At 36.0% G+C, this 27,085-nt stretch overlaps 1 protein-coding gene across 13 annotated transcripts in view; it reads right to left on the bottom strand.

Moving 5' to 3' along the window:
- RGS7 (regulator of G protein signaling 7) overlaps nt 1-27,085 on the bottom strand; it is a gene marked incomplete at both ends in the record, with an annotated part of 253,613 nt that overhangs the window by 128,160 nt on the left and 98,368 nt on the right. For all 13 annotated transcript variants that reach the window (XM_082305535.1, XM_082305536.1, XM_082305538.1 and 10 more), the window contains one exon: nt 16,376-16,472. In XM_082305535.1, coding sequence (XP_082161661.1) covers nt 16,376-16,472 — 97 coding nt within the window. The remainder of the gene's footprint in view (nt 1-16,375; nt 16,473-27,085) is intronic.

Raw genomic sequence — 27,085 nt, 5'->3', positions numbered from 1 at the left:
GAGAAAAATCGAGTATTGGAAATAGTAATGCCCAGTGAAAAAAAAGTACTTTTAAGGCAAAATTTGTTATTTAGGATTTCTCTGTTTCTGCTTCTTTCTTTCCAAGTCAATACTAATCACAGATGAAAAACATATTTTATTTTTTAAATTATGTCAGCAAGAAGAACTTTTTCCTTCCCAAAATAATAGAAAAGATAGTTCCAACAAGGTTTCCAATACTGATCCAAATCTTTATTAGATCTGAGACACAGGGCTATAATCTCCTTTTTATTTGACAAATCTGTTGATTTGAGAAGAGTTTCAGCTGACTGAGGACATCTACTGCAAATATTACAACTAATATATTCCATTTTTCTTTTTGCTACATATTCTACCTGTATATATGCTTGCTGTAGCTAATGCAAAACTTAAGAACTCTTGCTTGTGATCTGTACAGTCTCCCTTTTTCTTTCTGTTTGCCATTTTTTTTGAAATTAAATGCCCTGTTTGGATAGCTCATTATAAAAAACAGCACTTAAATTCAGTGATTCCCTTGCTAAACCGCAAATGACATTTCAATTTTTAAAACAAATCATTATCTATACCTGGTGTCTTGTACAGAAGATCATAAATTATCATTCATGAAATTATATTTTATTTACTCCCCTTATTCCTAGCCTTCTATATCTCTCACTACATCTACCTGTACATCAGGAGTCTATTTTTGAGTTCAGATAGTACAGACAGTTTCTATCTTGGCTTGACTAGTAATAAACTGAGCACAGAGACTCAGCAAATATTGATGTCTAAGTTTGATGGTGCAGACTGAATAGCCAGACTCTAGCGGTGTGCCAGAAGAACATTCCACAAACAATGAATTATAGATTTTATCTCATCTTTTATAACAAAGGATCCAAGAATATTTTACACAAACCCCTTAAACGGGGGGCCACTTCTCAGAAGAACAATTATGATTTGATTTAAAATAGATGTATTACATATAGGACTAAATTGCTATTTCACTCTCTCACTTTGGTATTTATTTCGCTTTCTGTTCTACTTTAAAAAAATAAAATTGGAAGGAAATTTCCATTTTTAAATTTTTCAGCTGTCAAGCAGTGGCTTTTCTTTTCAGCTGAAATTAATTAGAATATTACAGTTTAAAACACAAGTACGAGTGTAAATGGATAACAGTATGCGTGTGTTGGATTCTTTTCCAAAGCAATTAAAGGAGTTATGTCATTCTTACGATCCAGTAAGTATCACAGAACGATCTTACGATCTAGTAAGTACCACAGAAAATGAAGACAATGTCTAGACACACACCTTGTTCTGGATAGCCATAATTCAAATGGCCTAATTTAGAACATTGAAGCCCTTCAAAACTCACGTCACTGAGAAGTTAAAACACAGTTTCCCTACAAAATTCTGCTTCTTCCACATGAAGTCATCACTCATTCCACATTAAATAATTTATGTTCTTTGAGGAAGGCTTTTCCTATTTTCTGATCCCTAAATGAGTAAACACTGTTCCCAAATAATCCAAACAGATACTGTTTCCAAAAACATGCAATGCCTTTGATCAAAAAGCAAGTATCTTCAAGCAGTTTGGAGCCTTTAAATTAGTAGTGCCTGGTAATGCTTTTCATTCTCTCGTTAAAAAGCTTTAATTCTGCCTTCCATCTTCCCAACTCACTTCCTCTTCAGGAGTCTGTGGCAGGTCTTCCCTGGAACTGAGAGCTCACAAGTCGCTTTCCCTTTCCTAAAATGTAGGTGGTCCTCTCTTTCTCAGTTGGGACTTTTCAGTTAGCATGCTAGCTTAAATTTATTACTCTATCCTTGGCTCTACTAAAATACATTTTCAAAAGGTATTTGCTGCTCACGTTATTCTCAGTTTTAGTATTTCTCTGAAAAGGGTATACATCTAGCCTGCTACAATAGCGTGTTTCATAGCTCATCAACTGCCCTATAATGTTTTCTTCTGCCTAATATACAATTCCATTTTAATATAGCTGTCTCTATATAAAGTTCTTCAGATGCTTTTTTAAATTCTACTTCTGTTCTACATTCCATCATTAATGATTAGAAATAACAGGCTGAAGCATCATCAAAAAAGTGTAGTTATATCAGACTAAATCCAAAACCAATCAGATGACTGGTTGGATGAAACATGGCACATCATCTCTCAGAATAAAAGGAGAAGAGTTTTGCTGAGACTAATTTACAGAACTCATTTACCCCATTGCAGAGGTAATTTATAAGCAGTGTCCTAAATCTCAGCTATATCACATGAAATTAAACATATTAGACCATCCAACTCATGCATACATTACCTTCGTGCTGGTCTGACAGAGCTCAGGACAACCACTGCTGAATGGTACCTGCTCAGTACTTCAACAGCATACCACTGCTTGCTGAAGCTGTGCTCCCTGCCCTTTGCATGGCTGCCCAAAGGAGAAAACAGCTATGACCAAAACACAGAGAAAGATGGACACGCCACTTGTTTTGTTTTTGTTTGTTTTCCTTTTTAAACATGAAGAAATGTATTTTTAAGACCTAGAGAAAAAAAGTGAGACAAGCCGCATTCTCCTATTTACTTTCAGCAACTGCCCTAGAAGAGTGAATTGCTACTATGACCAATTTTCCACGCATTTTCTGGAGCAATAGACTCAATTACTGGCCTTTAAATGCTCCAGAGTTTGGGGACGCCACACCTGCCAGAAGCTTCCATGTAAGCATGACACAAAATCAAGATTAGCCTCCTAAATCCTGCTTGAACAACATGATGTTCTTTGTAACACAGCCGTATTTTCTATCTACTTCCAGTCCAGAGCAACCAACCCATAGCACAAGCAGAGCAGCAGGGGTCCATCTGCAAATGCTGACTATTGTAACTATGTCTTTGTGGCTTGTCATTTTAGAACTCATGAGAAATTTTTTAGATGATATATCAACAGTCTGAAAAGATGTAGGTAACATGCAAGGCCTAAGTATTTCTGTAAACCATATTTGACCCCAAGCACAAAAACAAAAGAGATGAGTCACTCCACCTCCACCTTTCATTAAGAAAGAATTCTGACTTCTTCTATTGAATAGATGCCTTTATAAGTATGAAAGGACTGGATAAAATTGTTTAAAAACACCCACATCTAGAATTCAGATAGTAGGAACACAAAAATACTACTACTCAGAAAACAAGTGAATAGAGAACAAACATAGAAGTTTTTTTCTCTGAAGAGTATGGAAGCAAGGAGAATTAAACTTGAAATGATTACTGATGAAAGCAAGTAGAAAAATCAGGGGAGGATAAAAGGGTGGGAAGAAAAGCAGAAGGTGGAATTTATGTAAACAAATCATTAACAGGCAGGTTTGGCCCAGTGCCTTTTCTCTATTCATAAAATATTCCCTGTTCTAGAAACAAAGTAGTTCAGGCAACAACTGGGCATTTTACTATATATTTATTTTTTTTAAGACTGTCAAGCCTTTCCTTCCATAAGTAAGTTCAAACCTTACAATAAGATAGTCTTGACTAAAAGGTAAAGAGTCTACAGAGGTCTATAAAGCATTTGCACATTTTAGCTATCTCACAGTTGATTATAAAAGCTTAAAGGGCAAAAATTCTGGCATCAGACAAGCACATGGGGTGCTGATATCCATGAGACCCCCACATGCACATACTAATTTGGTATTTGGCTCTGAAGAGAAAGAAGAATACAACCTAGCCGTTGACCACCTTCTCAATACTTTCCACAAGCCTGTTACATATTCAGAACCCAAGTTAGAAAGCTGTGCAGTAGTTTTAAATGAATTACTCTCGTGCAATTTGTGACAACTTAATGCATAAAAGGAATATTTGCATGTATTGATGGCTAAATTGAGATCCAAATGGGTATATTGAATACCTGAGATGCATATACCTTTCCAGTGGTTGTATATCTAAACTACTTACATAGCTGTTGTAGTACAAAAGGTTACAGACTCTTCTGTAGGTCTGTAAAAAAATACATACTATTTAAGAACAGCTTTTTTATTTTCGAAGCACTTTGTCAAAATCCTTCAAAAGGTAAATATTTCAGGAAGGGCTGAGGTGGTTGAATTGTCTGCTGCAAATACCCCGTGTCTGGTGTTTTCCATATGATACAATGGAACCAAATTCTCAGCGACAACTCAAACCCTTCATAAACATTACATTATTCTAACAGTGAAACACTCATCAAATACCCATCAATCCCACTTGCCCGCTCCTACACTCAAGCACTGCCAGGCCTTGTAATAAAAAAATATTATCCTACAAAATGTGTGTATGGGGAGGGGAGGTTAATACTAATTTTCTTTTCCTCTTTTCTTTTTTCTTTTCTTTTTTTTTATATTCTCCATGTTTTCCAAATAGTTTGACTCCACTACCCAAGTCTTGGCAATGTCTATGTCCTCCTTCCTGCCAATAAGGGAGGACCTTGTAAGTAATTTCTTTGTGCCATCTACCTGGCTTCCTGAAGAGTCTTGGGTTTCTGCTCTGTTCCTCAGGCACCAAACTCACCAGCCTGCACCTTCTGACTTCCCAGCACCTGCTGCAACAGCTCTGCACATTTCCTACTGTGGTCTACACCTTTGCTCTGTGGAGCAGCACAGGAAAGCAGCATGTACTCCAGTGATCTTCCCTAACAGTGAAAACAAGTAAACCAAGAGCATCCCCACTGAGATCTTCCATCCCTATAGCAAAGAGAGACGGATGCTGTGTGGGAAGCAAAATGGCAAGGTGCACGGCAGGAACACTGGGCTTTGTGCCTCCAAAGCTGCCAACATCCTCTGGCCTTGGGGACTGCTGAGTCTATGGGGCTGGGATCATGGAAAACAGAGTAACTCCTGCCAGCTTACATACTTGTTTTGTAACATCAACGCTCACTCTCCAACTGCAAAGACTAGAAAGCAGATTTTTAAACAATAAACTCAATTTCTGACCTTTATTGTGAAGCTCAGGAGCATCCTACAACAGGCACTGCCAAATGCATGTGGCAGTGTAAGTAACACTCATCACACATTTGAGCGCTCTTATTTCCTGTTAACAAATTGTTCTTGATCCTATTATTCCATTTGAAATTATTTTGATAATTTGTGAAAATGAATTAGTATCTATGGTCCATTTATTTGCATAGTGATAGGTTGCTAATCACAGTAAGCTGCACGGAACTACCTTCCTGTGTGGGTGACTCTCTAATTTAATGTATCTTACTTTTTGTCAGAAACACAGCTGGCAGGAAATAATATTAGAACTTCTTCAGGACTTTTTCACTGTCAGAGAGGTGGGCTTTTTCGAATACCTGTTTGTTGCAGCTACAATTTTTTAAAAGTCTGTCCCATTTTCAATGTTTTCCAAAAAGAAACTTCCCATTTTTCATTCTGCACTGGAATATTACTTTTTTTTTTTTTTTTTTTTTTTTTTTTTTTTTTTTAATTAAAACCTGACAGTTTTGGTTCATGGAAGGCTGAGAATTTAGCTTTTTGTCTGAAGTCAGAAGGAAAATGTTTTTAGTATTTCAAATTCTTGTGGCATGGGATGTCTTGCCAGCTCTAGAAAAAGCAAGAATCCTTAATAACTTTTTTGTTGTTTTTCAGATAGCTAGCTCCCAACATGTAGTAACAACTAAGAAATGAAAACTCAGATCTTGCCATGCTTCTCTTACCATCACAAATACCCAGCACATCCTTGACAAATAGAAATTTCATGCATGCAGATACACTACACAGATAATGAGCTGCTCAGTCTGTGTCATGATCAATCACTTCAATAAACTTGTCCAAGCTGAAACAAACACTCAGATAGGCCCATACCAGGCAACTACTCAGGAAAAAAGTTCCAGACAATCCAGACGCACGCTAGCTCCTAGTAAAACAAAACTAGACTGAGTGCAGCTTACTCACAGTGAGGTGGGGGTCATCAAACGACATCCCACTAACATGGAACATCCTGATGTTATAGTGACATTTGTTATTATAAAGTATACATATACTGTTTGATAATAGCACCGTGCAAAACTAGTCTGTGGACAACTTCAGCAGCAACAGAAAGACACACAATTACAATTACTAGAATTTATTCCTTGCTGTCCTTTTGCAAAGACAAGTCTGCAGACTTCTGATGCAACTGCAATGACGAAGTCTTTTTCCTCATAGCTGGAACCAACAGAATTGGGAGCTAAATCACAAGTCATCTTGCAAACCCTGCTAACTTGATTGCTTGCTTAAGGGGCATATTCTCCAGGGAATGATTTTAATTAGTTTGATTATTTTAACTACTTGCCAACTATATTTATCTGGCTGTAAAAATGGCAGATTGAAATCTGCAAATACAGCACCACTTTCTCTTTGCATGCAGTTCATTTAAATGTTTCAAATCACTTTAAAGTGGTAGATTTAAGGACAATAAGATACAATTTCATGTACTAAAATGGCAAAACTGAAGCAGAAAGAAATTGCATTCCTTGAAAAGGCGCAAAATGAGTCAATATTAAACGTTATTTAAGAGGAATAGGGGACTACTATCCCAGATACATTTGTATCATCGTAAAAAGAAAAGTAAATTCATATGTTTACACTGTATTACACCTAGCAGGATACCTCTAAATAATATATTATTTGCATCTGTACCAGTAATACTTATTATATGCCTACATTTCTTCCTATATGCATATAATAAATAATCACCAGTCAACCAAAAACATGCCACCAGACAACAGTGTACAATGCTACATAAATTCAAAAGTTGGATATTTTTCAATGCATACTCCACAATGCAGTTGTAGTAATATCTATTGTCTCTATTTATAAACCAATTACAGTATTTGCCTAACGACAGCCTTGTACACAGATATTCTCTGTGTATTCTGTTCCATTCTAATTGACCATATTCAAGACCCAAACCTACTAACATATATTCTCAGCTTTAGGATTACATTACATTCATCCAAAATCACACTTACAAATCCTAGGTGCTATTGCAAAGTTTTGATTTTTGGCAAGACAATGGATACTTTTCGGAGTCAAGGGTCCTGACCTTAGAGGAACCAGATTGGGTTTGTTTTCCTTTTGTCTTTAAGTGGATGTTCTTTGTATTTCTGGGATAGTTTCCAGAGACTATGTATCAAGCATATCATGAAACAGATTTCACATTGTGGTAAGACCACTACTAACACTCAACAAGGACTTCATGCTGGCACTTCATTTATCTTCAGCTATACACTTCTTCTCCTCATTCTTAAGGTGAACAGCAAATTTCCCTCCTGTCTCAGAAATTAGTGACAGCAAACACAGTAGCACCTCTTTCTTCTCTTCTGTGTACTTCAAATTGCTCTGTGAAAAAATTCCTATGTGATTTAAAAAAAACAGCTTTGTTGTCATAGAGGTACCTCATAAACTGATGGAGTCAAGTAGTATACTTTCCTCTGCTTCCTAATTAAAACAATTACTTGAAATACAGGTGCCTCAAAGATTCTCACTGATCTTTATTCCACTAGTTCTAATCTTTGCTACGCAACATCAACAGTACTCCTTTCTAAGAGATTTCCAAGAGATAGCCAAGAAGGAAAACCATTTTCATAGAACCCCCAAAGATATTTCTGTACAGTTGCTCTTCCTTAGACATATTCTAGTCTTGTCTTCCTACAAGGCTTTGATTATGCACATAACAGACTTCAGATATATTATGCACTGCCTCCATGGGAAAATATATATGGCATAAATATGCACGCTATTGTATGTTTGTGTATGTGCGCTGGAGGGGGTTATTTTCTCTGTTTTCTGTAAGTACTACTCATTGTTGCTGATATAAAAACAGGATAACAAAACACAATTATTAACTGGTGTTATGTCAGAAAAAAAAAATGGCAAACTACCTAAAATGAAGCTGTGACAGATTGCAGAATTCCTGCTAATTTCAGATTGATGTGAGGCTGATTCAGGGCTCCCTATTCACCCCACATTTTCCATATATGTTACACGTCCAGTGACCAGAGACTGGGCATCAAGGGTGGCAAACTAGGTAAATTTTTGGCCATAGTGAAGGCCGTAGGTTTTCCCATACTCCTCTTAAAAGTACTAACACTTCAAAGGTGCAACCCCATTCCACTAAAAACACTGGCAAAATCTTACAGATCAGGAGGCTAGTAAGAAGAAGGTGTAGAAAAGGGAGGGAAGTATTTTCATGACAAAACAACATCGTAGGAGACGTTAGGAACAAATTTGTATCTATGACCAACAAGCCCCAGGGCTATTTCTCTGGAAACATGCTGAGCTGTAAGGCCTTACACAGCATTTGGGAAACAGGGGATCATCTAATTCAAACTGTGCACTTGATGTGGACGAACCACAAATAAGATCAATGTTTCCAGCAATCTCCCATCTCACAACAAGGGAACAATTATTAAGATTTTTTGCCCATCAATGCATGACTTCTAGACCTATTTCTTTTGCAAATGTCTGTGAAAATAAGCTTTCCATATCTACTGATTTTAAGGGAAGTGATATTTATGGTGATTGTTTTGCACACAGATTACTTTAAAAGACTATTCAATGGGTTTTCAGTATATTTCAGTTTCCTAGAACAAATTTGCAAAATTGCCTCAGACTTTCCTCACTGTATTTTCTTCTTTTTACTAATGCTCCCAATGGCAATCACCACTGAATTGAAAGGTAAACATATGAATACAATTTTTTGTTGTTGTTTGGTTAGGAGGAAGCAATGAATTTTAAATAAGAATTTGTTGTTTTGTTTAAAATAACCAATGAAAATACTTTCAGATTTTGAAAAGCTTTTAATTCTGACAGTGATTTATTAAAGGTCTGATATTAGCACATGCCTTAAAATTAAAATGAAGAGCATAATCATCTTGAAGCATTAAAGTTATTGGAAACAGTTCTTCATTTCTTTCATTCACTTTTCGTTTCAAGTGAATAAGAGCATTCAGCTCTTATTTGATCCCAGCCCACCACAGCTTGTCACTCAGTCATTCTGAGCTTCACAACTGCAACACTGTCACTAAGCTGATTTTCCATAAGATACAAAGTTCTGTCAAGTTTTAAGCAGTTTAAGAGCACCCTTCTCTGGCCTTAGCTACAAGCCCAGTGATGCGGCCAAGACAGACAAGGCAAACAAACAGAAACAGGAGGTGACGGTACGCAGACAGCACTCAAATATCCCCTTTGGTTTACTGAAATGGTAAAGCATACCAAGCACCACTCATTAATCAGTTAATTATCTCACTACTTTGCAATGACTGTATGCCCAATCCTATGGTGCCACTTAGTCAATCTCTTCTACTCATGACTCTAAAAATCATGAACATGATATCAATAAATAAGAGAACCAACCTTCTCCTTAAAAATATCCGCTCCCAAAAGACCATGAACATTTGCATGCAAATCAGTCACTGACAAAATGATGAATGGAAACAACACACAAGAGAGATTGGTGTTTTAACTTCAAACCAACTATTCAGTTGGGGATAGAGGATTATTAACTTTTTATTCTCATAAGTTCTGCTTTGAAAAGTGAAACTGGAAAGATGTCAAGTTCCTGCTCATATTTGCCCTGCTGCACCAGCACAGGAGAGTGAATGAGCCAGCTTCTGTCCTTCATGTACTGACAGAGATCTTTTCATCAAAGCATTTTACTAAGACTGGAAGCTTATCAAGGCAGCGAGCTTGCACTTTTAACACTGAAGGCTCTGTTTGCAAATAACAAGATTTGGCATAAAGAAACCAGCAATGATTCTACTATTAAATAATACCCGTAGGAGAATGCAAGAAAAGGGGGATGAAGGAATGTAGAGAACAAGAAAGTAGGAACCTGTCATCAACCCAGCACTGGAGACACTGAAGGGGGAAAAAAAAGGTCCATACAATTAGGGGCTTGGAAGATGGGAATCTTAGCGTCTCCCACACGGCTAATTTATTCTGGTAAAGATACAAAAAATGGAAATTCCAAAATCCTTGTATTTCCCTATAATGCAACATTACTTTGCTTCAAAGGTACCAGATGATTGAGTTGCTATGCTTTTGCGTTTTTTTCCATCAATCCAAGTAGTAGAGCTTTCTCTTTTATCTTGTATTTCAGGTAGGTAATCTCCAGTGCTGAAGTGGATAAACCTATCAACTCATTTCACATGCAGCACCGAAAAGTCATCAGATGCTAACAACTCATTACTCAGCTGGGAAAGATCAAAACTAATGACAGATGAAACACTCTCTCTCTTGTTATTAGTCCCCTGAGTCATCCAATTCCCACTGTATCGCTCTTTATTTTTTGCTGCCTGCCTCTATATAACAAGCAATCCTGTTGTTGCAGGTAGCTCCTGTGACTCATTCCTTGGGCTCACCCACCTGTGATTTGTGGGTGAGATGAGCTACATACTGCTATGACACTTCTTTCCTCTGGGGTCTCTCACTACATCTGACCAGGCTACCGAGTCTGCCAGTCTGCTTTTCAGCAGGATTTTTTTATGTTTAAACACAAAAATTCTCTATTTTTACCAAGCATACTACTACTAGTGCTTAAATAAAGACTGGTAATTAATGATTATATGAATACATTTGCTAATCAAAGTGCAGCATCTCATTATCTTAACAATTTCCCAGGTAATAATAATAATAAAAATAAGCATTTTCTGAGATCAGGAAAAATGCTGAGTAAAAACAGCATATGATGGCAATAATCTTTCTAAAAAATGTGAAAATGCAATGTCTATATGGAAAAGGCACAATATCAGCTTCATATCTAGGAATGAGAAAAAACTAAAGACTTCACATGGATTATGTTTTCCTGGGAAAGGTAAATTAATCTTTTCACTTTCTCTTTAACTCAGATGATGTTAAAAAACTACCTTTCTACTGATCTCCTTTGCCTATTTTTGTTGGTTCAAGCTGTGACTACTTTCCAAAAGTATTGAGCCATGCATCAGAAACAGGCAGTAACAACTAGTATAAACACGCTTTTCCTTTTTATTCTGTCTCTGCGTGCATTCTTTAATTGAACTTACATTTCTCATAGTTCTCCCCACTCCTTCAATAGAAACGCTAAACAGTGTCCCTCATTCACGCTTACACACCACTCAATTGGCACATTCTTCACAGATTTTATTCATCACCAAGTATTATACACTTTAAAGTCCTATAAAGCATCACACTGATATTCTGTAATGACCATAGGACACTACTATATCACTACATCTGTCTTAATGAAATATCCACATTATGATTAGCTTACGAAGCGTTCAGTACTAATACTGACCAACCCACCCACCCACCCCACAAAGACCCTCAAAGCAAACACTCAACTATTGCAGTGCTTTATCTGTAAACTCTAAATGCTTCTTTCTACTTGAAAGTGAACAGCAAAACTTTGGCATTTACTTGCTGTGTCTCCTTAGTAAAAATAAAAATGATATTTTAGAGCTCCTTCTAATCCCTATGATTCATATGTCAGATTCCCTACATTCATCATTTCAGGCAAGTTTTTTTATCCATTTCCAGGCCTAATGGTGAACCATGTTCCAGGCAAATTGTCTTCTTTTTATTCCTAATGCTCTAATCAGTGTTAGTAAAGAATGCACATGACAACCTTCATGCAATTATTATTGTTGACTGGCAAGACGTCTATATAAACTATCTTCTTCACTCCTCCAAAACATTTTAAAACCATGGAGACAACAGCAAGCCCTTCTTTGTTCATGAAAATGCATAATCACATAGAAAGAGAAAAGTCTTCTGCCTATTTTTTTCCTAGGAGCCTTTACACTTTCAAATCAAAGCCACAATATATAGCTGATGAATCACATTATTATGACTACGCTGCAGGCATGCAGGGGGTCCTGCATTACTGCAGTCTAGTTAACCATCAGCCACTGTTTTAAACATGTGCCTTCTGAAAACTGAGTGCCCATGACTGTGGTCATCAGCACTAAACACGGAAAGTGACTTAGATCCACAGACAGGGATAACTAAAATGTTGACATTAAACAGTCAAATTTCCCAAGAACCACATAGGAAACTGCTTCAGTGTCATCTTCAAGCCCAGCTTTAGATGCCCAGATGTGTAACTACACTTAAAGGTACTGAGAAAACTGACTCAATCCCTCCTTCAAGAAACTTCCAGTCAACTGACACATAATCAGTTCAGCTCAGGGACAGTTCAGGCTCTGCTAGAGGATACACTTTTAGAACAATGCAACTTTTAAAACACAACCTCTGGTGTGATTTTCACACTCAAGATTATAATGCGAAAAGGCATAAGCAGACTATGTTGTTCATAATGAAAATAGATTATTCCATTCTGAAAGACAGGAAGCTATTACTTGAGCAATGATGGTTTACACCATAGTGTTGCTTATACGCTTAAGCAGTCAAGACTAAAGCAATACTAAAATTTCCAGCAGAATTTCCATTAACAGTGACCAGTGTAGGATCTAAACTATAATCTAGCAAATCTGGTTTCAGCCATTAGTGTACCAGGGTACATAGGTATATTAGTCTGTTTTCCGTAAAGCTATCCATGCAAATTCATCTATTTGTTGCATCCAGTCTGAGCCTACTTGCAAGTAAGATAGTGGGTGACTCAGCTTGAGGTGAACCATCACTACAAAGACCATCTGCTACACCACACTGTATGTTCTCTCTGTTCAAAGACCTAATTGCACTTACCCTCACAAGCACTAGCTGGATGAGGTAATTCAGTGAGACACTGTAAAGGCTAGGGTCTTTCACAAAAAATATTTTTGGCTGAAATCATAACAGGCATACAGTATACTGCTACAACGGCCCCAGAAGGCAGTGAGCTAGTGTCAGGATGAGTCAGTATAGAATTATGCTGAAAAAGCCACGCGTAGTAGTTATTTGACTGAAATAAAAAAAAAAAAAAAAAAAGCTGGGGATGGAGACTGTAAATGTCTGTTCTGCAACAGTGAATGATGCAGATCTTGGTGTAAGATAAGCTTTGAGTGCAATGAATCCATTAGCTCATCAGAACCAACAAGCTACAGTATAGAATAATTCTGGGGTGTTTGATATTTATTCTTGCTTGTCACGACATACTAAAATACACCACAGATGTTCACTGCTGAGCACAAGAGGTTGCAGGTCTGCAGGCAGCACAAGTCAGAGTAGTCAGCTCCCAATGCTGTACTTCCACTGATTCTTTTATGCTGAATCCCATTTGGAATTAGACAAGGAAGCATTTTTCCCTCTCCAATAACTGTTTATTTCTATGTATAATAAGCCCCATCATTTCTGTTAAAGACTTTGTAATATACTAAGTTGTTCACCATAGTTATTTGCATAAAAAGAGGTATAATTTCATATAGAGTTCTTTACTGAAGGAACTCAAATGAGTATCATTAGCATCACTAATGCTAAGCAGCTAGGAAAAATCTCTTGGCACTAAGGAATGAGGTATAGAATCAGAACAGGTGTTAACGGCTTTGTTTTTACCCCCTTGTTTTCAGGGATTTTTATCTTGGCATATATAATATACTGGACCTCAGTCAAGGACTGTTGGTTTTGTTTTTTTGTTTTGTTTTGTTTTGTTTTTTGGTTTTTGGTTTTTTTTTTTTCCCCTCTTCTTTCCACAATCCATTTCACCTCCTTTTTGCGGGTGACTGGAATACTGTTATCCAAATTAGTCTGCAATTCACCATCTCTAGTGAATTTACACCATAGATAAATTCGCTGCATAAAGTCAATCTGATACACTCCTAAATGTGAATACAAATATGAATAGTAGTTAGCACACATCTATGGGTTTGTATTCTTTTTCATCAAATAGCTTGCAAACTCATTTTAAGCATATTTTAATCAGGTAAAGACAACTAAATTATTTACTTTTGAAAGATTTCAAGAAAGAAATCAAACAAAATTGGTGTGTTTGAATTCAAGAAGCTTGGTCACAAAAACGAATGTAGAAGTATCAACATCAAGCAACTTATTCGCTCTCTATGAATAAATGAAATATAAAGCAATATAATTCATAATTTTTTAAAAATTTCACAAGGTGAAATAATCTTTAACTTAGCATTATTTTCTTTGTGTTTTTCTGAAGCACAACAATGTGTACGGCCTGTAGAGAATTATCTGTATTTTAAATGTTTCTCTGTGGATATTTTACTTGTAAAAACATTTAAGGAATGACTCAGTAAATGAGGTAATATAATCACATCATTCTATTTATTATAATCACAACATTCTATTAAAAGGTTAAATTCAGATACCATTCCCCAGGCCGATTTTGCCAATGTAGTCATCCTTAAATAGATATGGTCAGTAATTCTGCATTAAAAAGTGACTGTTCTTTCAACTAGTTTTTCACTTGCTGTTTTTAGAAGCAATACTATGAAATAAAAGTAAACAAAAATAAAAATACCTCTCTTGCTTTTATAACAACATAATTAAAATGCTAGCCCATAAGACCCTATTCCTACAGACAATTTATGGACATCCTTAATTTTTAGAAGTTGTTTAAAGGACTCTTACAGGTCTTTTCTAAGTGCTTGCAAGAACATGACTTAACTGTGGTAGACGTACCCATTTTGCATCTCCCCACAAACAAACAATTGCAAAGTTCCAATTTTTATGGACATAATCCTGGACAGATGCCTGGGTATAATACATGCTTTTATGCATGGACGTACAGAGATACATATGAGAGCATATAGACATTACATGTATTTTTTAACTGGAGAGCATCTGCTCTTGATTTGATCATTTCCATACGGATGCTTTTGTGGGTAATAACAGTAGTATAAGCTGTTATTATATACATTTTCATGATTATCATCATGATCTTTAGATAACAATACTCCCATATTTCCCAACAATCAATAGTTTTGAATTCAAGCTGAGATTCATTTGCTGCATACACACAAACTCCTAGCACATTAAAGGAAACCTGTTACTCTCAACAGGAAAGTTGGAAGAGTTCAGATTCCATCCAGGATAGAGAACTGACAGGAAAGTAGATTAATTGAATTAAAATGACAGTTGTATTGTTCTGGTGGTTTTTTAGTCATGTCTAGCAAAAATTACTGCCCTGGTATTTGAGGGAGAAAAACTGCAAAGGTGAAAAAAATGAACTCTCCTATACGTTTTCTTTCCCCCTGCAGTTGATAAAGTTAATGCCTCAATACAAAAGTAGTTGTATCAGTGACTGCTATGTACTACTGTACATATATTCTAACACAACCTTAAAAAGTATGATATCTATTCCAGTAAAAAAAAAAAACCATTTTGGTAAATAACGTCTCCTGCTATACAAATAACCATAGTCTGTCTAATTTGAAAGGCATAGCACACAAGGTAAGGCAGAGAATAACAATATGGATCATTTAATAGGATGCCATGCTGTACTAACTTATGGGAAATAAAGGTCCATTCTCCAGAGGCTAGTTTTTGTGCAAGTAGTTTCTAAAATCATGAAGACATTTTGTTCACTCTTAAGACTCTTTCTTTCTTTGTGCCAGAATTATTCACTAGCTAAAACATTCCAAAGGTTGAAAATTAACGTATAGAATTCTTCTTGCTGTTCTGGACAGTACAAACTCCTATAAATACTTTCTATGTAAGGATTACCTTTTGCATTACGAAAATTGCAACTGTTACCAGAGTATGGAAAAAGTAGGTTCAACAATGGTATCTATTTCGAAGGAACTCCAAACTCATTGGTAGCACAGAAAGATACATATCCACATATACATATGCATAAATTGATATAAAAGTATGTCAATAAATGAATACATATATTATACTAGTTAATTAATAAATGGACCGATTTTTGTGCATATGGCAATACTGACTTGGATTAGCTATAAAGTTTACAGCTGTTTTGCAAATCACCACAGACATCTCAGTCTTAGCTTCTTGCACACAGACAGCCAGCTACAAAAGCAGATCATAACTGTTGTAATAAATGTCTACAGCCACAATTCAGTATCAGTTGCAGAGTGCAGTGATGATTTTCCTTTTGTGCTGCTGCTATGGTAGTTCTTATCTTTACGTACTGGCCTATACGCTAAACTCATACTTGCCATGAAAACAGGCTAAAAAACAGATCTGAAATGCAGAAACTCTGCAATAAAAATATTGCCATCTTCATATAATCGACTTTTTGTAGTAAATTAAGCATTCCTTTCATTTAATTTACATGACAAAAACATGTCTGTGTAAGCCCACTCCAATGTAAGAGACACATCAAAAATTTCTATAATTAAAGTATTCAAAGGATAGTCATTGTCTCCTCCAGACCAGATGACTGTGAATTCCCCATAGCACTCAGTTAAAAGTGTTTTCCATTTCAGCATCCCCTTACATACAGTAGAGTGGAAACTTTAAACAGTATGAAATTCACTTTGACTCTTACCAGAAAAGACACTGGGGATCTTGGAAAGAAAACTTTTGACTGTACGAATAGGAATCCCATTTTTCTCATCTTGCATGCGGGCTATGACGTCTTCCATCTGAACACAGAGAAAAAAAAGTAAAAGAAAGAAACAAAAAGAAAGAAATCCAGAATTATTTCCTAAAATAAATTCTCCAAGAAATCCTAGATCAGTCTCTCAGAATGACAGGTCCACTATTGTTATTTCTTTTTTAACTTATAATTTATATTCTATATTTTTATTGAACAGGTTAAAAAACTGCAAGTAATTTATTTGTGGACAACATTAAAAAAAAAAGTATGTGATCAAAATCTCTTGAGAAAGAAATACCAATGAAGAACAAAGAGATTTAGTTAAAAGGAGTTAAAAGAAGTAGTTAAAAGCCATTGCTGGATATAGAGCTTCGTGTTTTGATTATACTACTGGTATTGTACCACATATAAAGGCAAAATAGACTCAGAGCCTTCTAGGGGACAGATACAGTTCTCATAAAGGCTATTCAAAACAAAAATAGAGCTTTTAAGTTCAAAGCAAAAATTCCTTTTCTTTTGAGAAGAGGAAAAAAATACAACATCATGCAATTTTGCATCCCTGGAGACAGCAGAGCAAGAAATGTAAGATATTTTGTAGGTAATGGAGTGGCTATAAAAATGTTTAAAATCACTTTGCTGTATTTTTTTTTTATTTTTACATTAGCCCATTTTTTCCAACTCCATTTTTTAGGCTAATTTGGACTGTACATTTTATAAATTATGCCCAACCCAAAGGCTCACTTTCATGTGGACTATGAACAGCAAGCTCTTTTACTGGAAAACACAAAGAATATTTAGATAGAGTCATTGGCTGACAATACCAGTTTTTATTCTTGCACATTTCATAACTGAAGTTTACACATTAGAAAACTTCCATCTTTCTTTCTTTCTTTGAATATCTAACTTCTTCTGAAAATATTCAATGATATTGTGGTAAAATGAATTACAACTATCCTTCCTTTTTCCTTAAAACACCAACATACTCCATATGAAAAACTGTGTGATGGAGCATTTTATATTAATGTATTGGTCAAATCTTAAAAAAAAAAAAATTTCTATCTCACCTCTGTCCCCCCAATGGGCTCCCAAAGAATTCATTAAAAGTTTGTGGCCGGGTTGTGTTGAGAAAAGAGACAAAATTCTGTTATACACCTTTTTTCCACTGAAGTCAGATGACCCAAATCAGCAAACAGCAAATCAGCATTAGCTGCAGCTGTGCATTAATTGGCCCAATGGGGGAGTTGTATAGAGCCAGGAAAGGGGAATGGAGCTGGGGTCACCAGTGCTGTACACAGGAAAAAACCAAAAATCCATACCAAAAATGAAAATAAAATCAATTAGTTTGACTGTTCATGAAAAACCTGTTTACATAGAGAGTGTCTGGAGGTTCACATGCTCCATGTACTTATGGATCATACATTAACAACCCAAGGAACACAAATTCAGTGGCATAGTCCAAAACAGAAAGTACACACAAGAAGTAGATACTGTTAGCAAGATGTGGAAGACAGGGTCTATTGCTCAGAATTAAGGAATGTATAAATGTAACAGAAGAAAAGAACCAATGTTCATTATAATGACTTTCATCTGACATGGAATTTAATTATTTAAATAGAAAAGGCTATTAATAATGTTCTGAAGAAATTCTCAAGCAGACAAACTGTTGTCTATGAAATGGAATCTGTCTCTACATTTATTATCCATATAATAAGTGAAGGCTTGTTTCAACCCCTTCTAAATTCAGTCTTATTGAGCCCTTAAATGAAGAAATCACTCAAATTCAAGTGAATATCTTTGCTTTAAACAATAAAATAAATTATAGCTGTAGGTGCATGGTCTTCTATAGAAAATAACAGAAGTAAATTTGATGATAAATTCCATACATGCAGCATAAGCTTATAAGAATATTGCTAGAACTGCAGAGTGAATAATAATGTATGTTACACTGGGACAAAGTTTAGAAGACAATTCATACATAAGGCAACATGATAAAGGTATACTTGCATTATAATAAGGATTACTACAAATGTAGGACACAATCCTTGAACATAATATTACAGGTAGTGATATGCAGTTACCTCTTTCTCAGGAACACACAAGAGTGCAAACGTTGAATGCCTCACATTCCTAGTGCTGTCAGTAATCAGTGTTTTGAGGGTATACAGAATAAATTGTTAACTGACATCCACATATGCTTTCCTAAACTTGCTTCATGGACAAGATTTAATCTAAACTGTATAAAGCCTAACTCTGATAGGGACTGTAGCTCTGGGGAAGTTCTCTGGTTTTGATTAGCAAAGTGAGCTCTAGGATATCTGCACCACAAAATTACACCTTCCCCTGCACGTCTAACTGAAATTATTTTCCGTGTCAGGAGCGAACACCCTCTGTGCAAAAGTCAACTCACACTCCAGACAGCATCATTGTGAACTGCCTGGTTAATTCAGCGTACAAAGATTACTGCATAAGTGAGTGGGAATGTTCTGAAACAAGATACAACACAACAGCACGCTCCTAACTAGTTACAGTTGACCTGGGATTCTGTATGTTATCTGTTAGACTACAAAATTCTTATTTGTCTTGTCCCTTTTTGCGCAGAAATCTAAAAGTTCACGTGTATTTTGTGGTCATCTCAAATCTTAAACATAAGAACTCAAGAAAATGAAGGGCAAAATAAAAAAAAAAAAAAGCTTCAATTAAATATTCAAAACCATCTAATCCAACATATGCAGGTGCACAGTTTAACTTTCAATATATGTGGTCCCTATTTCTGTTTTAGCTGCTTTAAATTCAGCAAATGTATAATCTCTTCCACTGAAAAACATTTAAGTATATTTGGGAAGCAGCACTCAAGGCACTTCTCTGTCATTTATCAACAATGACCTAAGACAATGAAAAGGGCAGAATAGTTTAATTAGAATGATGAAAGAAAATGTTCATCTGATTTTGCTCAATAATTCTAATCTGGGAAACACAAGCTGCTGCCTGATATAATAATTTTCCTTCCTGATGTATCGTTGTTTGCTTCTGAGTCACCTGACCCGATGCTCAAAAATGATATATAAGCTCATTCACTTCACCTCAGAATTAGGCTTTCACAGTTCTTTTCTTATGTGCTTCGCTGGCTAAACCTGACTGGCTCTGATCATGCAATGGGATCTTTTTCAGCCCTAAGCCTTCTCAAAGAACTCAAAGAAAACAAATCCACAAACAACAACTGCCTCCTGATTACTCTGCAAATGAAGCTCAATGTGCTTGAGAAAAGGAAGTTGTACAAGCACATCTTTCAGCTTTTCAGTCATCATTATACACAATTAAAATGGAAAGTGTAGCTAGAATGAAGTTCACAGTGCAGCAAGGATTCTTCAGGAGCATTTTTAAATAAATGTATACTTCAAAAAATGTGCCATTTGTTTACCAGTAAGGCAATTCTAACCCTTACAAAAACTCACTAACCTTCTGATGCATAGGCAACTTAGACCAAACTTATAATAATAATATTTAAAACTTCACTCATCTCCTTGTGAAGATAATTTGCAGTCTTCATTTTGACAGGTAAGGACTCTGTGAAATCTATTTCAAAGACTAACTCTATGACAACAGTGACAATGCATCTTATATGAAGCAAAAAGAAAGAAGATGATAGCGATATCCTGGAATAGAAAGGCTGCAGGATACAGGAGCCATTGCCTAATAACGACCACTGACTCTGCTCCAAGTGCACCGGGAGCTAGGCATGGAGACATGCATGACCTAGCCCAGGGACAGAACCCATAGAACACCTACAAGCCCGCAGAGTCAGTAGTATCTGGCCATGGGGAAGAGAGATTACAAGTTATCAAATGGGAAGTGAAGGTGTTCGTTCTCAGTCGTCTGCATTACTAAAAGTCCATTGAAGGACTATACTTATTAGGCTTCTCTTCTCCTTTGATATGATCATAAGAGTTTTCTGCCATATGGGGTACGATTCACCTCTTCTATCTTTAATCATCAGTCACCACCCAAAGGTACCTGTCTTTCTCCATTATTGACAGGGCAAGTCTTGACAACAAACCAGGACTAGTATCCTTTAGCTACTTACAGCTAGGTCAAGTGAATACACTCCTAGGAGCACAATATTTATGGTTCCTTAAATTTCTAAATCTAAATATGAATTTCATTGTTAATCACCCACAAATTTTTCAAAAATTATGCCCTTGCACCATAATTCAGCATCACTTCTTCTTAAGAAGTGGGGTCTTTTAATTAATTTAACAACAACAAAAATCAAAAGCTCAAAAAGTTTGTCAGTGCAGGACAAGAGTTTTTTCTCCCCTTAAAAGCAAGCCTAAATCAACTCCACATAAAGATGGTCACTACATACAAGGATTCCAAGACAAGAAAAAGAAAGCAATGGTCTGGAACGAACTAAAGTTCAAGAGATACATGGTAAGAGCTTGAAGCCTTGACCTACTTATACATTTACAGATATCTCAACTTGATTTTTGTTACTAAAACAAATTTCAGTGCCAGGGAATTAAAAGTATACCCAGGAATACGAGAATGAAACTAAGCATAATTTTGTACTCAGTTATCGTACCTCAGAACAGGGGATTGCTCTTATGTTGAGTGTACTGGGGTCCACCCACACTACAGCTTTGGTAATGTTGCTAAAATCTTTCTTCTTCATTTTACCCAAATGCAGAGGTGGAATAACCCAGTGGAACTAACTACAAACCTCATCCAAACTTGTTAACAAAGTACAACAAGTTACAATATGTAATAATTTCTTACACTACGCAACAAGTTTCCCTAGACATTTTTTTCGCCTCCCTACTTAAACACGTTACAGAGCCCGAGGTCATCAGTGCAGCTGGCCAGCAGGTTGCCGGAAGCTTTCCTTAGCCAGCCCCCCACGCAGAGACATACATGACGCAACACGGGCTGAACAAAACCAGAAGGGTAGGAGAAAGCTGCAAGGTTACTTACAAGGTAATGGCTATTTTTTCTGTTTTCCAACACATGCTAACTATACAGAATAGATAGATATTTTCTTATCTTGTTAGCATTATACTGATAATGAATTACCTGTAACTGCTCTTGCTTTCAACAGTACTCCTCTCTTGGAACTCCATTGTACTACATACGCTCTGTCTCACACACTGCCAATTATATTACAAATTTTCTGTTGAGACCTCCATCAGCTAAAAAGCCTGCAATTGCAGGATGCAGAAAATGTAAAGTATTTTGCTGTGGTTCATTGAGGCAAAAAATCTGTGTATTTACATGAATGGCTAAACTACCCCATTAGAGTTACACTTTAGGAGCTTCAGACTCTCTGTCTTCCCATGTGAGCTGCTCTTTGCCTGGACTACACATGCCAACAATTACTGCAATATCCTTCTTTAATTGAATCATCACAGTGCCACCTGAGAGCTGCCCAACTCAGTGAACCAGAGGGCTTCGTTCAGCTAGTCAAGCTGCATCACAGAGAAGAAAAGAGCACAAAATATAAGAACTACAAACCCCGGGAGGCTGCACTGACAGGCACAGATACAGGCATGCTGATTGCCAGATAAAATATTTCAGTGTTGCTCACCAAACTAAACAAATCATCTCAGGTCAGGAGTGCTGACAACTCTTTTTCTAAATCAAGTGTGTAGAAATGAGATGGTTTGACATCTCTGTGTCAAAGATTTTAGCATCTTCCATTTAATACAGAACTGGGTTATTTCAACTCTTCATTCCTACTTGGGATGAAAACAAAGTTTAAAACATTCACAAGTCCAGAAAAGTACATTTAGATTTTTGACTAAAATACAATGCTGAAAGATGGCTTAAAACATGCAAGATTAACCAAACTGTTAATGACAGTGATGCATGAACTATCTGAGCTTGCTGAAAAAAAACAGTCAGCCAGGAGTTCCTCTAAGTCAGCAATATTGCTTCTCCGGTCTACCAATACAAGGAACTGCCCTAAGTACTCTCTGATGAACATTAAATTAGAGAATAACTTACTCAATGAAAAGAATACAAGAATGACTGGTCTCATGCTTTTCAGAACCTCTATTTGCTGAAGTAATCATTTGACACCATAAAATCAAATGACAAATCAACACAAAAGTTGCCAATCATATTAAATGGATGCAAAGGAGATAGATAGTTTGAGGAGCCTAATTTACTACATATACCTATGACACTGACACTTCTGCCTCATGTCGCTTTCCTTCTGCAGTATGAAGTTAATAGTGTGAGCAAATAGTTCATACTCTGTCCTCAAAGAGAATACTTGGGGAGAGCCAAAGATGTTCTGGCTTTGCATGTAGCACAAAACTCTGTATTGAAGCATTGTCATCACTTTTATGTCTGCATTTGTAATTATCAAATTGTGAATTTCTAATTAAGATTCAAATTTATTTGCCCTCTTTGTCTGTACTGTGCCATATACAGCAAATAGGTAATGTTCCAAGTTGGTTGTAAAACAAGGGTGGTACTATATATACTAGCAGCCTGTGCTTACATTAAATGAGTGCAGGGCTTTTGTCATTTGTTAAGAATAATTTAGATTATAGATGCCAGTTCCGTGCAATTATTATTGAGACCTGAGTTTTTTCTAATTAGATGAACAGTCCCACTGGGCATGTCCCTGCCATCAACACTGCCTGTTCACCACTGAACTTGCATGAATGTGATAGACGCTGCACACTTTGCTGATTTAGAACTGTGCTTTTGGAATGATAATTCTAAGCATGTTCTTGTGTTACTTATGCATCCAAAATGCTTAATCAACAAAATCAGCATTTCATTTAAAAAGTGCTTGTAGTTTATTACAAATCCTGCAAGTAGTTCTCTTGCTTTTTATTCCTGTGCCTTGCCCATTTTGAGCAGTTATACCAAATTCTGGATATCAATACCTGGAGAAGCAGGGAGTCCTAGGGACAGTGGATGAACATGCACTTACATAGACACAGCTAGGCTGCTATAAAACAAGCAGTATCCACCTTTCAGTAGTGCTGAACTACCTAATAATAAAGTTGATGAAGACAAATCCCTTCTTAGATATGTTCTCTCAAAGGCGAAAAAAGCAAAAGCTTCATGTAAAGTTTACTGAAATCACATAGAATATGCAAAATCAGTTAAGGTATTGGCAGCTCAGATATTGATTACTGCTTAGCAAAGAATTTTCTATGAAGTTACATTTTATTTGGAAGAGAGAGTACCTGAGGAAGAAATACAGTTTGAGAATTAAAAATGCTGAAAAAAAAAATGGTTTGCTGAAACAGAATTTAGTTGACCTCTTTTTAATACTTTTTGGAGGAAGGATAACTTAAAAGCATACTTGGAACTCCTATGATTAACCTGTAATCATGTGGCCTGTTTGGAAGATAAAATTGTCAGTGATCCCTAGATAAAGAATGGATAAATGTTAATCCCCATCACATAAAACTGTACAATATTGAATGGAAAATCTTGAAGATACCATATAGTACATTTTGTAGATAGGGATTTATGCCAATAAGTTATTCCCTTTTCTCCCAGGGACTGCTAATGTTGAGCTAGTGGTTTGTTGTACCAACGTCACATAATATGACTTTTTTCTCTGCCTCATACACTGGGTAAACTGGAGATCTCCCAGTAAGCTTCCATTTCCACCAGGACTCTACAGTTTCACCTGATTTATTTCTTACTGTGCCTTCTTTGGAAAAGCTGAACAGAAAACATTTAATTAATACAGCATTTCACCAAAAAAGCGCTTCTTTATTCTAATTCACAAAAATAGTACAAGTTTGCTTCTGTCAGCATATTTTTTGAAGAATTCAGCATGTCAGAACTATGTCAACAAACCCATAATACAGCATGGGCTATTACTTCCATTTTTTTCAATTAGATTAATTTTTATCTCACTTAAGAGTTCTACATCTAAATATATAGGGTATACATGCAGTTCACTGCACATATATTAATGCTATATGGTTGGACAGTGAACAGCAGACTGAAGTAGTTTCTAAAACCTACTCCACTGGTATTACAGAAAAAACATATAACTTTGGGGGAATATATCGTACTGATTCAGCTTTGGAATCAAGAAAAGGTTATAGAAAACGCTATGCTAACTATATGAAAAATCGGGTAGGTGGCAATTCCAGCTCCCTGGCCTTCATGAAAATGCAATTTCAAACAACAAAAAAACTTATTAAGTAAGGACAAAGGTTGTATTTTTTAAATTAACCACTTGAAAAATAATTCAAATATTCTTTAAAAATTGTTTCATACTATTAATATTTCATCATTTATTTTTACTCTGGCCTTCCCAAGCCAAGAAGCATTTTCTATATTCAGGAAATGTCACAATCAGACATGGAAAATATAAAAATCTATGCACTCATGCAAAAGTTACCTCTTTAAATGAATGGTCTTCATGTTTAAATTCCAGATAGATAAAGAAAAGCATTTCAGTTTATTTATCTGTTTTTCTTGGAACTTAGAAATTATTAATTACAATTAATTAGAAACACAAGTTTCTCAAACCTTGAACAGTAGTGTTGCACAATCAAACCAGGGAAAGCTTATCCAAAGCAGTTAAAAAACACATCCAGATGGTGAAATTTCAAAACCACTGAAGTCAGTGATAATTTTGGAAATTGTATCTCTGCTTTCAGTAAAATCATTATTTCCAGCACAGGTGTGAAACATTGGTTAGAATGACAGAGGAAAAGGAAGCATCACTATGGGTACTTAAGCAGGAAACACAGCTTGATGAAGGAGGTCTTGGTGAAAGAGTATTTATATTAATAGAGATTTCTGTAAGAATTCTTCATTCAGAATAAAATATAATTTTTTAAAGCAGCTGAAACCATAAATAATATTTATTAATTTGTCAGGCCATGACTTGAGTTTCTAAACTGTGCTACCAGAGATAGAAATAATGTTTCTTAGTCAAAATACATATTTTTAAAATATGGTCTTTCAAAGCCAAGATGTTTCCAGAGTTGTACTGATCGTTTGTGGTATGATGGTCTTGACATTAAAAATGGGGTCTGCTGTATATTTCAGAAACAGACAAGCTCAACTGGAAACCTGACCTCTGAGATCCCAAATGGACTTTTCAAAACAATATTACAAAAAATGTTCAAAAGGTTTAGATTTTTTTTCCAAGGAGGAACAAAAGAAAATGTCAAAATTCAACAGAAAAAAACCAGAACAGATTCTGGTACCCTGGTCAGTATACAGGCTAAGATTTTAAAGAAGAAAACACAAGCACACATTTTTGTAGGAGATGCAAAACAAGGACTAATTTAGCTTATACGTAGCTAACTCGGATACAGAGGTGAAAGGCAGCTAATGGCGCATTTTGCCTTCAGGAAAAACACTCAAGAAAATATTAGCTATAGGATATAGCAGAGTCATGATATATTCATCTACCTAAAAAAAGTGACATTCCTCAGGAGAATACTTACATTTACTCCAAAATATTGTCATTTAATTCTAAAGTCCACAAAAACAGATGTTTTCTAAATTGGTACAGCTTTCTTGCACCATCTGTTACTAATGGTTTTAAATCTAAATTTGTCTGGTTGGAATCTCTTTTCCTCACATGTCAGATGATCCCGAATGTTACAAAGCCACATCGCAGCTCAGAGCTCCGTCCAAGCTGACCTTGAATGTTTCCAGGGATGGGGCACCTACCACCTCTCTGGGCAACCTGTTCCAGTGTTTCAGCAACATATGGAGAAGATAAAGCCTAAGTAGTTCGGTGATTTCTGCATTGCTTTCTGCCCCGTGGTGGGGGAAGACTGAAGGAGGCAAGCTGGTCTTCTGCTAATATTTCAGCATCTCGGGAACTGAGATACTGTATAAAAACTAAATTTCTAGCTCTCTTGGTCCTTTAAATTGCTCTGAGGCATTAAACTCCATTAAATACAGAAATATAACTGCTACCATCAAAACAGATTTTTACCAGTAACTTTTAAATTACGCTCTTGTAAAAAAGTTGTTCTTAATAATTGTATTACAGTATGGTAAGCTTTCAGTATCAATTATATTTGGCATTTTTAAAAAAATGGGCTGCTGACATAATACCGTAATGTAGCATTATATGACAGATGGATTGGTTTCACAGTAGTCTGTTCACCCTCTGTTACACAACTTATTTGAAAACAAATATTTTATTTTACCTAATCTGAATAGACAGAAACTAGACAGTCGTGGATATTCTGGCTGTGTCGGTTCTTAAAGCATGTCTAATTCACCCATTTTCACTTTAAGAACAACGTAAAAGAAAGGAAAACAAATGAATTACTGAAGTACTGATCTGCCAAGTGAACAATACAGAAAAGAATGTGTAAAGTCCACAGAAAATAAAATCATGGTACATTCTATATGCAAAAAAAACCATATCAAGAAGAGTACTGAAATAAATGAAACAGAGCATTTAAACCATTTTCCATAAAAATATAGCTACCAGCATTCCAATAACACCAGTATGTTTTCCCTCCTCATTAAAAATCTTACCATCATCTCCTTTGAGCCAGTAGAAGTTCCAGAAGTTCCATCTTTTTATTGCTTTTGAGAACATCACTGACACACTAGCAATTTTCATGCTAAAAAGCAAACCTACCTAATATAGCTCTTGCTGGTAGCAATTCGGGAACCGTAGTGCAAAATACAGGTTTATGTAAG

The sequence above is a fragment of the Platalea leucorodia genome (genome assembly GCF_965183815.1).
Source record: "Platalea leucorodia genome assembly, chromosome: 3".
Taxonomy (NCBI): domain Eukaryota; kingdom Metazoa; phylum Chordata; class Aves; order Pelecaniformes; family Threskiornithidae; genus Platalea; species Platalea leucorodia.
The sequence above is the reverse complement of the archived record's forward strand: the minus strand, read 5'-3'. Positions and strand labels throughout refer to the sequence as shown.